Source organism: Haemaphysalis longicornis, unplaced genomic scaffold, assembly GCF_048455015.1.
Source record: "Haemaphysalis longicornis isolate Haplotype H1 unplaced genomic scaffold, Haemaphysalis longicornis Haplotype H1 scaffold_1, whole genome shotgun sequence".
Taxonomy (NCBI): Eukaryota; Metazoa; Arthropoda; class Arachnida; order Ixodida; family Ixodidae; genus Haemaphysalis; species Haemaphysalis longicornis.
In genome coordinates, this window is record NW_027526203.1 from 132,120,055 (window position 1) to 132,134,639 (window position 14,585).

The following is a 14,585-nucleotide window of genomic DNA, read 5'->3' on the forward strand; positions in this document are numbered from 1 at the left end:
AAAAATCTTAATTCCATAAAATTGTCAATGTTTAAACTAGTACAATTTTCAAAGGAAACAGGACCAATGTCATCGATGCTTCCACGGACAGCACAAGAAAGTTCACTTTATGGAATTGAATTGAACAGGCCTACGACATCACTGGAAGAAGCGTAAAGTGTTTCCTGAGAATGCTCGTATTCAGTGATAAAGCTCAATCCAATCCGAGTTGGCACCAGGTAAGGGTCGTTCACCTTAAGCAACTGCAGATGCTTTTGCAAGAATCTGCAGAGGGCCCCTTCCAATGAATTCCTCTTCGTTACAATCGCCCTGATGGCATCCCATCTTTGCGCATTTTTACTGAGACAAACATATCGAAGAGGTCCTTTTTCTCACCACCGATGGTTTTCTTGAGGTTGTGCAAATTCATATCAGAAAGAGCCAATGCTTTCTTCCTTAATTCTTTCCTTGAGCACTGAACGGGCATGGAATTCTTAGATGCAGCTTGCTGAACGATATCGAACTTATAGTGGTCCGAGTTGCGAAACCAGAATCGTCACTACCAAGTGTGTCTTCGTGTTATCTCGGCATCCCTGGTCAACAGCAACCAACATGAAGCCATGTTCCACTGTTCTCTTGCGAAGCAGCAAAGGTGACGGAGCTCTTGTGGGCAAGAACTCTCCCATCCCTGCTTGCCTGGACCAGAAAGCGTCAGAAGGACGAATGCCATTCTGCGTGTAAGAAAGGTGTTGGACAAAGGACCTAAGTTCTGCACCGAGGTACGTGAAAATACTGTAGAACTGCTCTCTGTAGTAATGAATGTCACAAATAGAGTTCAGCCTGATGAACAAAACTGGGTTCTTGCAGAACACGTTTACTGCATTATGTCTAGACGACCGTTCAGGAATGCAAGCCTCCAGGTTCAGGACACCATAAAATTTTTGAAGAAAAATAACTTAGCGCTGCTGGTAGATAAAAAGGGTGGAAGAATTTCATGTCTGTTAAGTGCTCAAGGAAAGAAACGAGGCATATTGCTTCTTTGTGGCGAGATGAATTGGCAGAGCCTTATCAAAAACCATCCGTGGTGCAAAAAAGGACCTTTTGGAAACAATTTTTTCAGTAAAAATGCACAAAGAGTGGATGCCAATCAGGGTGATTGTAATGGAGAGGGATTCATGGCAAGGAGCCCTCTCCAGATTTTTGCAAATGCATCTTAAAGGCCAACCGCACTCAAATTTCACCTCGGCCAGATTTATTTTGAGCGTAGAGTACGTACCACCAAACCAACTGGGACACGAGTCGTAGCCCTGTGAAATGCGTTAATTAGTTATAAGCATTCAAAATAGCTCCGTCGCAGGTGACGGCGCACCTGCCGGCAAATCGTGCGAACTGCCATGAAGCGGAAGTGACATTTAAGCCGGCTCTGTGCGCTCTTTCGTACGGCCAACCAGGAGAACCGGTTGAGCTCCGCTGGGCACGCTTCTCCTATGATGGCGGCGAGGGCGAAGCGTTGCGCACAGCTTTACCTCGGCCGGCCGGCCGGCCGCGTGCCGCTGCTTGTTTGCCGGCTGGAACATCACTTCAGCCTAGCTGTAATGGCCGCACTCTTCTCAGTTTCGCTTTCAAAATGTCAGATTTTTGATGGTCGTTTGCGGCGCGTATATGCGTATTTTAGCTGTCATATTTTGTATCTTGCAGTCTTTTTAGGCAGACAATATGGAAATAATGTATTCAGGAAGATGAAATTTTGAGTGCAGTTGGCCTCCAAGTTGCTTAAGGTGAATGACCCTTACCTAGTGCCTAACTCGGAGTGTATTGAGCTTTATTACCGAGTACGAGCATCCTCAACTGCCGCTTTACGCTTCTTCCATTGATGTTGTAGACTTCTTCTATTAAATTCCACAAAGTGAACTTTTTTGTGCTGTCAGTGAAAGCATCAAGCACCCTGTTGCCTTTCAAAATTTCACTGGTTTTAACATTGACAGTTTTAGGGAATTAAGATTTTACCTGTCCTCTACAACAGCTGCCTTTAAAACACCCGTCCTTCAGCAGGAGGGGGGTTTGCATTGGTTCATGTGTATCAATTGCCCCAATTTTAAGTGACCTGTTTTTATCCTTTGATGACAGGCATATTTCCGTGTGCCTTGACACAGCATGCAATGCTAAAATTTTAAACATCTCTAGATATGTAGCTGATTACTTTATTTAAACCATGTGCAGCCCGAGGATTGGGAAAAACTTGTGAACCAATTAAGTTCCTGTGGTTTGGCAAAGGGCCCAGGCATATGTTTTGGGGCTCGTTGGTGCTGCATCTTTTAAGTAAAAAAAACTGAAAATAAAGAAAGGATAAGACGCCCATCCTGTCTTCTTTTTCTTAGTAGTATGCAGTTTTTCTAAGAAAAGGCTCAAATTCACCTTTGAGTTACCTGAAGAGGGATGCCTTCAGTTCCTCGACATAAAATTAAGTGCCTTTTTCCATGAAGGTCACATGTGCTGAGACGGTGGCGTTGCAATGGGGAAGCTCTGCCCCGTACCCCCGGGTGGGGGGCAGAGCTTCCCCAGGTCCCACCCACCCCCACACAGGGGGGGGGGGAACCTGTGCCCTTTCAATGTGTAAAGTGGACAAATGTAATGAGACTGCATGCTTTGGCCTGCCGCCAGCCTGTTCAAATTTGCTTCCTGTTATAATGAAGGAAAGCGAGGAGAATTAATGATGCAGGCGTGGATGAACAGTTAATTGGCAGTGAGGTGACCAAAGGCGAAGGAACGATTCCTGGAGATAGGGGGAGCCGTCGGTATGACCGCCCAGATGCGCAAGGGTGTAGCGAGCAAGCTTGTTCCTCGCTGGTGCAACGGTGGGGCCAATAAAGCCCCTTCATCATGTCCACGACAACTTTTCGGGCGTTGGACAAAGCTGTATTGTGGGGTAGGGGGCTTGAAGGGCCGCGAAGACTCGGGTCATTATCTGTCCCCGGCCGCTTTCGACGTGGTTTTTTATTGCGCTCATTGATGTGTGAGCTCATGGCGAATGTTTGGCTATTTCTTGCATCTTTGCGGTGATGCGTCGAAGACAGTGTACTCCTGCCTGCTTGCCAGGTTTTCAGATAAAACCAAAATGAAAATGAAAAAAAAAAAAAGTGCTCAGCTTACACAAGTGGTGCAAGGCTGGAGTCAACAGCAGAGCTTGTGTGCTCTTCCTAGTAAGCCGATTTTCTTCAGGCACCTGGACTTTCTTTGGCCTTTCCATGCCGGCGGCATGTGCGCACAGAGTAGAGGAGGCGAGAGGTCTGTTGCCGCGCTGGCTGTTTTGAGCTTTTACTCACCTGTGACATCACAGACAAGCTCCACCTTCACACTTGTAGTCCGTGGCTCAAAGAGAGCGGAGGAGGTTATGTGGCTCAGTGCTCTATGGTAAGGAATTGCTGTGACTGTGCTTACGTGCTTTTGGCGGGAACATGTCACGGTGACTAGCTTCACGTGACGAAGTAGTTTGACACTGAAGTCTGACAGAATATCATGAACCTGATTTCCTGCCTGTTCATTCACAAATGGGAAAACAATTGGCGCAACTTGCACTAGGGGTGCAAGGCTGGAGAAACAGCAGAGCTGGCGGTCCCTCTTCCTCCGTTGGAGGCCCCGCTGTTGCGCCTCGCATGGATTCCCGAACTTGCCACAGAAAGTTCTCCATCAGTGGCAGGCCCAGATCGTTTTGTCCACAGCCTTTCACATCCTACCAAAGAGGATCGAGTTAGCACACGCTAGAACTGGCAGCAGCCAGCTTTGTGAAGTTGGTGTCCGTGCTCCCCCACTTCAGGTGTGAATGCACGTGAACTGGCGAAGAGAATAGCACGTTAGAAATCACTCCACGAACGCTGGGCAGAGTGTTTTCAAAGGTCGAGCTAGCCGACGCCGGGCGCTCCTCACGAGGCACACACTCACGTGCGCTTGGCAGGTCTGAGTGTTCTGGTAACGCTCAATGGGGGGGAACTAAAAGCAGCTCTGCTGTTAGAAGGTGGTGTAAGAATGGCACAGGCCGTCTGAACTCCCCCGAGTGCAGAGGAAACAAGGAATTTTATTACTGTCCCGATCATCGTCGCCACCACAATTGTACACCAGTGTCCCAGGAACGAGGGGCTATTTGGAGGGCGCCACCAGAGGCCGGAAGGGCAGCAGGTTGCCAAAGAGCACGTGCTGGACCACCGGAAACTTGCCCAGCACCTGTGCACGCAGAGCAGAGAGAAAGGGGCGGGGGGCTGGCACGAGGCACGCTCCCAGACGAGCCACCTCACATTCACAGGTATCGTGTCACACGCCAGAGTGCTCCGTGCTGCTTGCTGGGCCCGCCTACACGCCTCGAGCGGTGCCTGCAGGGGTGCCACTGAAATCCCCCTAGTGGCCTGTTTCAAAAGCAGCCACGGAAGGCTCCGGCCCGCTCCCCACTGTAGCCGCAGCTATTGCGGCACGTTCACGGCTGAGATTTACCGTTTGCATGCGTTATAAATACACATTTATGTGGAGCAGTCACTTTGTTTGCAAATGTGGTGTATTTACGAGTGTAAATGTTTCTGACGCTATCTCAGTGTGGTACATTCGGTCTGCATAAGCACCAGGTGTGTGTCACAGGCCGGCATTGCAAAACCGGCATATGCATGGAGCTGAATGTAATTCGACTGCCCTGAAATTTACAACAGTATCTCCGTAAGCAGCGTTTCCTCAGCTGGTCATGCTACGGCTATACACAACGATGTAAATCAGTTCTGTGTGCTTACATAATCTAGGGGAGCACTCATATTTGAAGGCACACAAGCTACGCTTGCCAATATCATACCTCAGATATTTATCGCTACCCTGGACAAGCCAATGTGGCATAAATTTTTCAAACATTTCACGAAAAAAGAACGATGGATAATGCAACATTATACTCTGTATTCAGCACACGACAAAAAATTTAATGCTGGGTCGTCTTGTCGCAAGGTGCGCTCGCTAACATCCATCTGCTACAGATATCCTCCGCAAGCAGCGCAGAGATGGGCTTATACAGTAACCCGCGTCCGCAACTAAACACTTCTTCGAAGCATTGTCATATGACACAGGGAGCCTGCAGAATCTAGCACACGCTGAAATCAGATGGCCTTATCAGATAGCACACTCTTCCAACGACACCTTTTATCGCCTGTGAACTGCCCACCTGTATACTTCAAAAAATGCGTCCGCCGAGTGATCAGCTGTTCGCTGAATTCCAAAAACAAAATCAAAGGGAACTCACAGCTTGTGTGTGTGATTACTAAAATAAAACATTCATTTCTTGATTTCGCACCACATTTGTCCACAACGATAGTTAAGCGTCCCTTCCCCCCATGTCTTGCGAAATAGAAGTACTAAATTGCACATCTAGTCGGTCTTGTGGGTCCTTTCTAGCTTAAGTATAGACCGACGTCTTTAGCACTTCGAAAACTGCACTGGGTTTTTTCATTCCCGTACGAGCTACGTACTGGGTAATCACATCCCTGCAAAGGCACATTCGTTGTCCACGCTGCAAAACGAGAACAACCTCACTGTGCCAGCATCAGGTCTAAACGAGGCGACAATAGAATGCACTTGTGCCTGTCATATTCAGAGCTGACAGTTGTGATATGCTGCTGTTGTCGCCAACGCCCGTAACAGCGGCCAAGAAGCGCGCAGAACCGCATTCCCAGGTAGCTCTTGTTGGCGTTCGAGCCCTCTACCAAGACGCAGCAGTTTTTTAAGTGCCCTCAATGTACTATTTCCTTACAGACGTCACAATAATAAGTTGTTTAGGGTGCGGAAAGGCAAAAGGAAGCGAAGGAGAACCAAAACATTGCAAGAGCCCCACCACGCACCGCTCATCCCGTAAGCGCCGCAGAGAAGCGACGGCAGGCGGCACAGCGATCGCGAAGCTCGAGGTGTACGGTACACACAAAAGGCACTTGGCAGGGGCCCTGTTTGCCATGACGCCTAATCAGTGTGGGATAAGAATGGCAGCGATTGCATTAGTGCACCTGCCCATCGACCTTCAACAAAAAAGAGTTACTGCATTCCATTTTCTTTCCTTTCACATTGTTCCAACGATGCATGTCCATACTCATACACCGTTTTTTTCAGAGTGCCTTGTAGCCTCCGGCTTGTATTTTGACTGCCTTATCTCATGAGGCCGGCTTTGGAACTTTTCGCCGAGCATGCCACTAGATGTGTATGCTGTGCTACTAAAGAAAAAAAAAAAGCATTTCTTCTTTCTGGTGTGTACAATGGGCTACAAGTAAATAAACTGACTGGGGACGAAGTTAAACTAAAATACGGTCTATGCAGTATTCTGATGCAGTATTCGGGTGGTCAAAATCGAAGTATCTTCCGCTGGTCATCTCAGAGCATCAACCCTCGACTGCTCTGACAGCAAAACGGGAACGCCACTGAGATATGGAGGCAAGTGGTCACGTGAAAGTGGCAGCCGTGGCGGTCGTGGGATGGCCACCACACTGACGCCTAGCCAGCTGTTTGTCGTCGGAGTGGTTATTTGGGCGTGGTATTTTTGCTTGTCACGTGAAAAGGAGCCGCGAATAGAACAAATGCACTGACGCAGCTGCCGAAACATGGAGTCGGTAGCTCCAGCTACCACTTGTTGCCGCTCCCCAAAATGAACTTCCAGCCCCAAACAACGTTACACATGCACGAAACGAGCCGATAATTCGACTGAAAATGGCAGTACAAATCACCATTTGGGCCCCTTATGAGAGCTGCCTCAGTGGTAAGCCTAACAACTCTCGGTGGCCCAGCGGATTGTTGATGATGATGATGTCTGAATTTTAATGGCGCAAGGCCGACTGAGGGCAAAGAGCGCCAACGGAAAGTCATTTCATGAGAGTGACATGAAAGTAAAAGTAAAGCATTCCAGTAAAAATAAAGGAAGTAAAGCACAAGGCAATGAAGATGACTGGTGTAAAGGGTCAGGTTCTCAAAGATGCGTGATGAGAAATGAGATGTAAAAATTTTACGCCGGTAAGAAACTCAAAAACGTGTTTCATTGAAAACATGGGCCTGTCCCCTAAGAAGCATGATGGGTGTTGTGGAATATGTTGTCTGTATAGTTGTGGGAAGTGTTTGAGACGCGTTGTGTCAAGTGCCTTGCAGTGATTGAGTATGTGGGTTACAGATAGGGCCTCTCCACACCCGCTGCACATGGGTCTTGGTGATCCAGTGAGCATGTTGGAGGGAGTGTGCTACATGTGTGTGGCCCATCCGTAACCTTGCTAAGGCCACTTCGGTGTGTCTGTTGCGTGTGTCAGTGGTATATGGTCCCAAGTGTGGCTTATTACATGTAGTTTGTTGTCTGTCTGTTCTCTCCAGTGTGTTTGCCAAGTTTTACGCAGGTGCGGTCTTATGTGTGGCTTGAGGTCTGTATAGGGTACCATTGTTATGTCTACAGTGTTCCTGAGTGCTGCAGCAGTGGCCCTCTCATCTGCAAACTCATTGCCAGCCATCCCAGTGTGTCCTGGGACCCAGCATAGGCCCAGTTCATGCTTTTGTGCATAGACAGATTGACACAACAACCAAGTTGTTGTATCCCCTTTTTATCTCTATCTGCCATCATGATTTGGCAACGTGTCATTTCTGTGTGTTGTGCGGGCTGCTGAAAGTGCTCCTTCCATGCGCGCGGTTACTTTAGGATGGCTGACCGCACGGGGCCTTCGACTGCAGACAGGAGCGGTGGTTCTTCCGATTCGAATCCGAATACGAGCCGAGTTAGGATTCGCATCCTGAGAGTTTCTCATCTGAGAAAGGGGTGTGAATTCCACAGTGTCAGATTGTGATGTTGAAACGGTCGGGTTGTCGTTCTGGAAGCGTGCACGGCAAACTGAAACTATCTGGAAAGGCGATTTCTCACCCATGCTCTTTCCTTTTGACGCATCACGTTCCGGATGCTATTGTAGTCAAATAAATCACTCCTTCTCTGATATTCCAGAAACCAAGCCGACACTGGGGGTGCGTCATGGCCAGAAACGCTCGACGGTGAAAGGGTTCAATTTAATTTTATTTGTTGCCTTAAATATTCTCACTGCTCAATTCTATGGAATAAAGTTCTATGAAACACCTTAAATAAATCCAGAGTTTAAAACCCGGTGGTGCTGGCTACAACAGGAGTTCTCTGGGGATTGCCTGCACTCCACACAATTGTGTCATCGTGGCAAAAAGGACCCGCGCTTTCCATTACTTCACCCCCCACACGACACACCTCAATCTTACGGTACACTGTACCACGGCCGCCACCCGTTGCTCCGAAATCGGGTAAAGCGTTCGGTTAGGAAGCAGTGTCTCTCTCCTGCTCGAATTGGGGGTGGCCTCCACATCCGAGTGCTCTGAGCCACACAATCAGGGCAACCACCCGCATACAGCACGATATAATGAACGTTTGGTTGTGCTTTCTGACTGTTCATTCCAAAGCAAGACCATTTTGCAGCATCACCTCTTTCGTGAATGCTGATCAAAAGAGAGAGGGAGGGATAATCTGACCTTCAACATCCGCAGCGGTTCCACAGTGGGATTAACGATTTTCACAAGATGCTCACACATTGGCCAAATCGAAGCCCAGTAAGCGAAGCAATACGGGGAATTCAAATTGCACATGTCTGATGTCCCGTTTGGAGCACACACTGGAGTTTGGAGTTTTGTGAATGCTTGGCGCATAACAGTTGGCTTTAACACAAAACAGGCACTCCTGTGTTTTTCCGAAGCTGTGCCTTTATTAGGCCTCTTGCGCATACATGAACAAGTGGAAATAAGGTGGCACACTGGCGTTCAGCCAGTGTGCCCCCTTAACCGTTTGATGCCCAAAACTTATTTTTTGCTTGAGATTGCAAAAAAAAATTTATAATCTAAATAAACTTCCGGCATCACAAATATGAAGTCAGGAAAAATTTTGGTTCATTAGGACAGACACAATGACCCACTGGGCACTGGGAAACACTGGCTGTCCATTTAACAGTCGAACAAGAAAGCTACCTTGATCAGCATGATTTATGGTTCAAAGTGAAGGCAATAACGCAAAGTTTGTATTGCTATCGTTTGTTTTAACAATGAAATTGCGCAACTTCGCTTTCCTGTCACTAGCCCATTGATCCCCCGGGATCGATGCAAGTCGACACGCATCAACAAGACTTTTTTTAGCACACGGAAGTACGTGCTGCCCTCTCTTTTTTTAATTTTTGAAGGCCCGGGAACCTTCGTCTATCAACAGATGGTGTTAAATGTTGAAAAAAAAAAACACACACACACAAAGTGCAGGAGAAAAAAAATACTGTTTCAGTTGTTGCTTCTGAGCAACATTGGGCATCAAAGGGCTAAAACGGCCCCCGCCAGATTGCACCCCTTGAGATGTCCTCACCTCGGCCTTGTACATCTTGATGAGTCCCGCGTTGACCTTGGCCCACGTGCCCACTCCGCTGATGTTCCACAGCTGGTTCGAGTGCTCGTGGAATGGCCCCGTCTTCACCTGAGAGAGCAGCACCTGTCATCTGCTGGACAGCTCTACACCCACAGTACACGGGTGCCTCACTGGAGAGCATGGCAATCAACAGAGAGAGTTACAGATGTCTCTCCTCTAATGCCACTATCAAGAACTACTGGACGTCTCTTTCTTCTGGTGTCCATTGTGCTGCAGTTTTCATTGCTACGATTATGTACAAGCCCAAGTTTTGCAGGTCAGCACAGAGTCCTCACATGTCGAGTGATCACCTCTCAAGGAGAATCTCCTCCACTAGCATCCGACAACGCGCAAGAGCACACCACAATGTGGGCACTAATTTTGCAGCAGAACTGTGCATTTTCTCTTTGGTAGGGGAGACTAAATCATGGACACACTGGCCAGATCTCGAGCACTGTGGGGCTTGCTCAACAACTGCAGAACTCGAATCTAAACTGTAGCAAGGAACACCTAAAGTGTAGCCTGCGTCTTCCTTCTTTTAAAACAGGCATCCTCGTTCACATAACTGGTTCAGAAGATGGAAAGAAAAGCAACATGCGGGCTTGCCAAATCAATCTTTCTGACTCGGTGGCTTAGAAGCAGGGGCAGCACTTGCTCTTTGTGTCATGCAGTTGCTGTTCATGAGCCAATCATGTGGGGGCGCACTGTGCAAGCTTCCACCACGAAATAGTCCATTTACTCACTAGGGACGCTGAAGTGAAGCAACTTCAGCAACAAATACTACCGTATTTTCCGGTGTATAAGTCGCGGTTTTTTTCTGAAATTTTCGTTGGTGCGTCTTATCCACCGGTGCGACTTATGTATGGAATAAATCCGGTTCGCGGCAGCCGCGCGTGGCCAGCGCACGTTGAGACACAGCTCTATGGTCTAAATGAATCCGAAGCCCACCGCTACGGCGTTTCTCGTAGCCCATAAGTCGCTTCAGGACGTTAAACCAAAGAATTTGCAGCTTTTTCTAGTCAAAAACAATGATACGACCTGCGACAACCGCGCGCCACTTTCGGCCACGCGCAGTAACTACAGTTCAGAATAAATTCAGAGTAACATCAGACTGGGTTGCAAAAACAAAATGCAGCTTATAAATTATTACAGAGAGTTACTCTGAAGGAGGTAAACATGCTGCTAATTTTTAAAATGACAGCTTGCTGATAAGTATCGATTTTCGGGCCGCTTCCGTTCGCGTCACTTCCGTCCGCCATGACACCTTTGTTGCGCTGATTTACGACAGCATGCAAGAGACGCGCGTTGTTAGGAGAGGTGGCCGAATGGGTCTCCGACTCTTGGGACTCCATTTCTACAAAAACAGTTGTAGCCGGGTTGTTAAAGGCCGGAGTAATCCGGTCCGCGAGTGGTGACACGATGTTGGCGAAGAAGACATCAGTGAGTCGGAGGACGACAGCGATGCGCCGGCGGAACACCCACTTGAAGTTGCTGAATTGTTTATTTGTTAGCGATTCGAAGAAAGACTTCGATGGTTTCGCCTAACGCCGTCTGTAAGTACATGACATCTGTGTGTATTAATAAACCGCTTTTGAGAAGCTCTGTCTAGACTTTCATAGGTGGCGGCCGCCGCAACCATGTACTTTTGCCTCTCTTTCTAACGATATGATTCACTATGAGTTTACCTAATTATCAAGTGCCTCTTGTATACCAGTGCGTCTTATACACCGGTGCGACTTATATATGTTTTTTTCGGGAAAACTGTCATTTTGAGGGGGGGTGCGACTTATACAAAGGTGCGACTTATAGACCGGAAAATACGGTACAGGGCCTCCACCCAATGAAAGTAAATCAGCCGTTTGATCAGCAGTGCTGCTCAAATGGCTGCTGCTCAAATGTCAGCCATGGTGTTACTCCAATCCCAGGAATACAAAGAAGAAAAAACAGGAAAATTTCCGGTATCTTGTGCTTTTAAATAGACAACATGGTTGCTACCACTAATAAGGCTCTATGTTGGGCTAGCTGGTCGATCATACTTAAAGGGGCCATGCAGACAAAACACAAGTTTGGTTCATTCAAAAGATTGCCTCGTTAGAATCATACTGACAACACTTTTAACGTACGCTTCGCTCAACTAAGCTATATAATTAGGAAAAAAAGGGAACGGCCATGCCACCCACTAGCTCATTTCCCTCAACAGAACCTATGATGTCATATGCCCAGCTGCGCGATCGGCTGAGGCCGGCAAAAGCAAACACAAACTAGGCAGGGCTTTTAAGCTTGCCGAACGAGTTATCTGCGCTTAAATGTAGGGCACATTCTTCTTATAGCAGTGAGAATTGTGGGGTGAACGATTAAAATTATGAACGAACACATAAATACCAAAGCAGTTAGTGCGGCACTTTGCCGGCTGACCTTGCTAACACAGCCATCGGACGCGCTAGACATGTCTGAAACAACACTGATGAACTGACGCAAGTGGCACGGTTGCTTACGTGACCATGTTTGTCGAGACTTAGCTAAAGTTTTAGTATGAACCGTAATAAAAATACCGCAGGTGTAGAAGTCCAGCAGTGCAAACACTGGCACGTCAGAAGTATTGCAGCGCCATCCATGAAAGTGGGTGATAAACATGATAACCAAACACTGCCTTTTGAGCAGTATTGCAGCGCCATCTATGAAAGTGGCCGAGAAACAAGATAATCAAATGGGCACCAGTGAGATAGTCACAGCCCAGGTCAGCAGGCTATGTTTAGTTTTAAGGCCTGCTTTTAATACGTCATTGCTGACGTCACAAAAACACACGATTTAGCAGGAGAATTGAAATTTTGACTTTGAACATTTAATTTCTCGGTGAATAAAGCATCGTTTACTGCCAAACAAGCACTTAGGGCCCTATAGAAGACTGAACAAATAAAACAAACTCGTATTTTGTCTGCATGGCCCCTTTAAGGTTGATTAGCGCAGCCAGAGTGATAACTTCCAATTACTTGTTTTGCAAAAAAGAGCACGTATTGAAAACATGAAGACACATGAAACAACAAGCCCCTCTTTTAGGGCCGTGGGCTTCCAAATACGCAGTCTCTTTTGTAGGTTAAGCAATTGATGCTTGGCTAATACCATATTCACTTGAATACAAGACGAGGTATTTTTTATTTTTTAATCTCCAGTCTCGAAGTCATACCCCGCCTTATATTCGAAGCTCAGTATAGCAATATGGCAATTTTGGTGTGACAGTTTCAATTCCCGCCTTTCAACCATTTCCAAGCTTCCAAAAGAGCCCGACAACACTGTAGGAAATGTAACAAAGGGACTTCAGAATAAAACATAAAATTTGCACCGGTTGCAAAGAGAGAAGAGGCCGCGGTTTGGCCGTTACAGCCGACATTGTGCGGGTGAAGGTGCGTGAAATCACGAAAGAACGTGGCATCCCTGCTCTCAAGTTCAATGCCAGCCAGGGCTGCGTGCAGGATCACATGAAGAGGGCCAGCCAAACTGTTTTAAAATGTCTGTTATAACCAAATGCCTCCTGTAATAGTGTCTCTTGTAATGTGGCTTTACTGTAGTTGAAAGTTAGCACTCTGTCCGTGTGCATCTGGACAAGGAGAGAGCACAGAAAACAAGTGGCATCGCATGTCTCCTCGTTTTTTGTTTTTTCTGCCAGTAACTTTGTTTGCAACAGTAACATGATCCTTTCAGTACCAAAACAAAGATTATTTTCTCTTTTGTATTTAATTTTATGTACGTGCTTTGTCATTTCCCACAGCATTCGTATTTTGTACTGATTAAGCAGACACATTTTGCAGTTTTCACCGGCGATAAAACATTCAGAGCCAATCAGCTGCCAACAACTGCCATGCTGACAGCAGACGGCGCAGACCCCACGTTGTCCGGCAATAATTTCACACGAGCCCCGCGTGTCGAGGTGCCCCACAGCAGGGCCCAAAACAGCAGCACAACCTGGCCACAAAAAGGTAACCCACCTTGCTGATGAACTCTATGCAGCCCATGAACATGTAGTCCTTGGAGAGCTTTTCCACAACGCCCGGTTGCGTGAACGCCTTGGGCTCAATCGTCGGGTGGTCTGCAAGAACCCGAGGGAAGGGCCAACCTCAGAAGGGACACACTCCCATCAGGCTGTGCTCGAGTAGCGTTTGGTGGGGGGATCGTGCTGTGCAATAATACCCGCCCAGGTTCCTCTGTTAGTGCAGTCCAGACGGGCCCTCGGGGCGTGCAAGTTAAGGGGGCAGACTGGTCTTAGAGCTATTTTTTTTATTTACCAACCAATTTTAGTAAAACTAAACTGCATCATAGAATTTTTTGTGCTGGTTTCAAATCTGCCATTAGATTTGTTGTAAGTTGATTATATTTTGAGTTAATTAATGATTAATTGCCATTATTTTGGGTCACAGTTACTAAATAACCACTCCATACAGAATGGCAATTACCACGTGGCTAGGCAGACAAATGACTAAAGAATACAACATAGGAAGAACTTTCTGATTCAGCGATTTTTGGTCGTTTTACAACACAATGAACCTCGCTTCTCCCGCGCTCTGCCAGAAATGACTCGCAGGTGGTGCCAATTGAACACAATAATAATTTTCCAAAGCCTCAATTTCAAAAATTTGTTTCCAACATTGTATTCTCCACACATTTCGGTATCGCAAGCAAAAGGAATTACAGTTGTACCTGCTCTGGGCGCCGAGATATCTGAGGACGAAATGCTAGCTTTGCACTGCAAGAAAAGTGCCGTTTCATTATCAAATTCTGTGCTAACTGAGCTGTACAGTGCACTTTAAAATGCTATTATAATATAATAATAACAAAATATCGTGCCTTTTGATGAGGAAATTCACAGACTGATAGAAAATGGCCGTGGAGGCCAAAAATGCCATTTTTCAGAAAACGCTTTTTTTTACCGTTTTTCGGCCCCAAAGACCCAACTGCCCCCTTAATAATGATCTAGTCCAGCACCATCCTGCGCACTCCGCTGTTGCGCCCCGTCCTTTTAGCTGGTTTTAATTCTCTAAACCACGAGTCAACAGGCACAGTTTTCAACATGCGATAATATTTCGGACCATGCAGAATTCGGCATGTTGGACAAGTTGTCTATGCGGTTGTCCCCGACGGTGACAGCAAACTACAATGAGCAGCGCAGCCCGAGGTT

The 14,585-nt window shown here is 47.0% G+C and overlaps 1 protein-coding gene across 1 annotated transcript in view; it reads right to left on the reverse strand.

The window, feature by feature from the left end:
- Nucleotides 1-4,015: 4,015 nt before the first annotated feature.
- The window catches only part of LOC144180195 (serine/threonine-protein phosphatase 2A activator-like), a 32,706-nt gene continuing 22,136 nt past the window's right edge, over nucleotides 4,016-14,585 (reverse strand). Inside the window, exons 8-10 of the mRNA XM_077708583.1 lie at nucleotides 13,399-13,499; nucleotides 9,377-9,484; nucleotides 4,016-4,197 (exon numbers count right to left, since the gene is read on the reverse strand). Of these exons, the coding sequence (XP_077564709.1) occupies nucleotides 4,114-4,197; nucleotides 9,377-9,484; nucleotides 13,399-13,499 (293 nt within the window). The 3' untranslated portion in view covers nucleotides 4,016-4,113. The remainder of the gene's footprint in view (nucleotides 4,198-9,376; nucleotides 9,485-13,398; nucleotides 13,500-14,585) is intronic.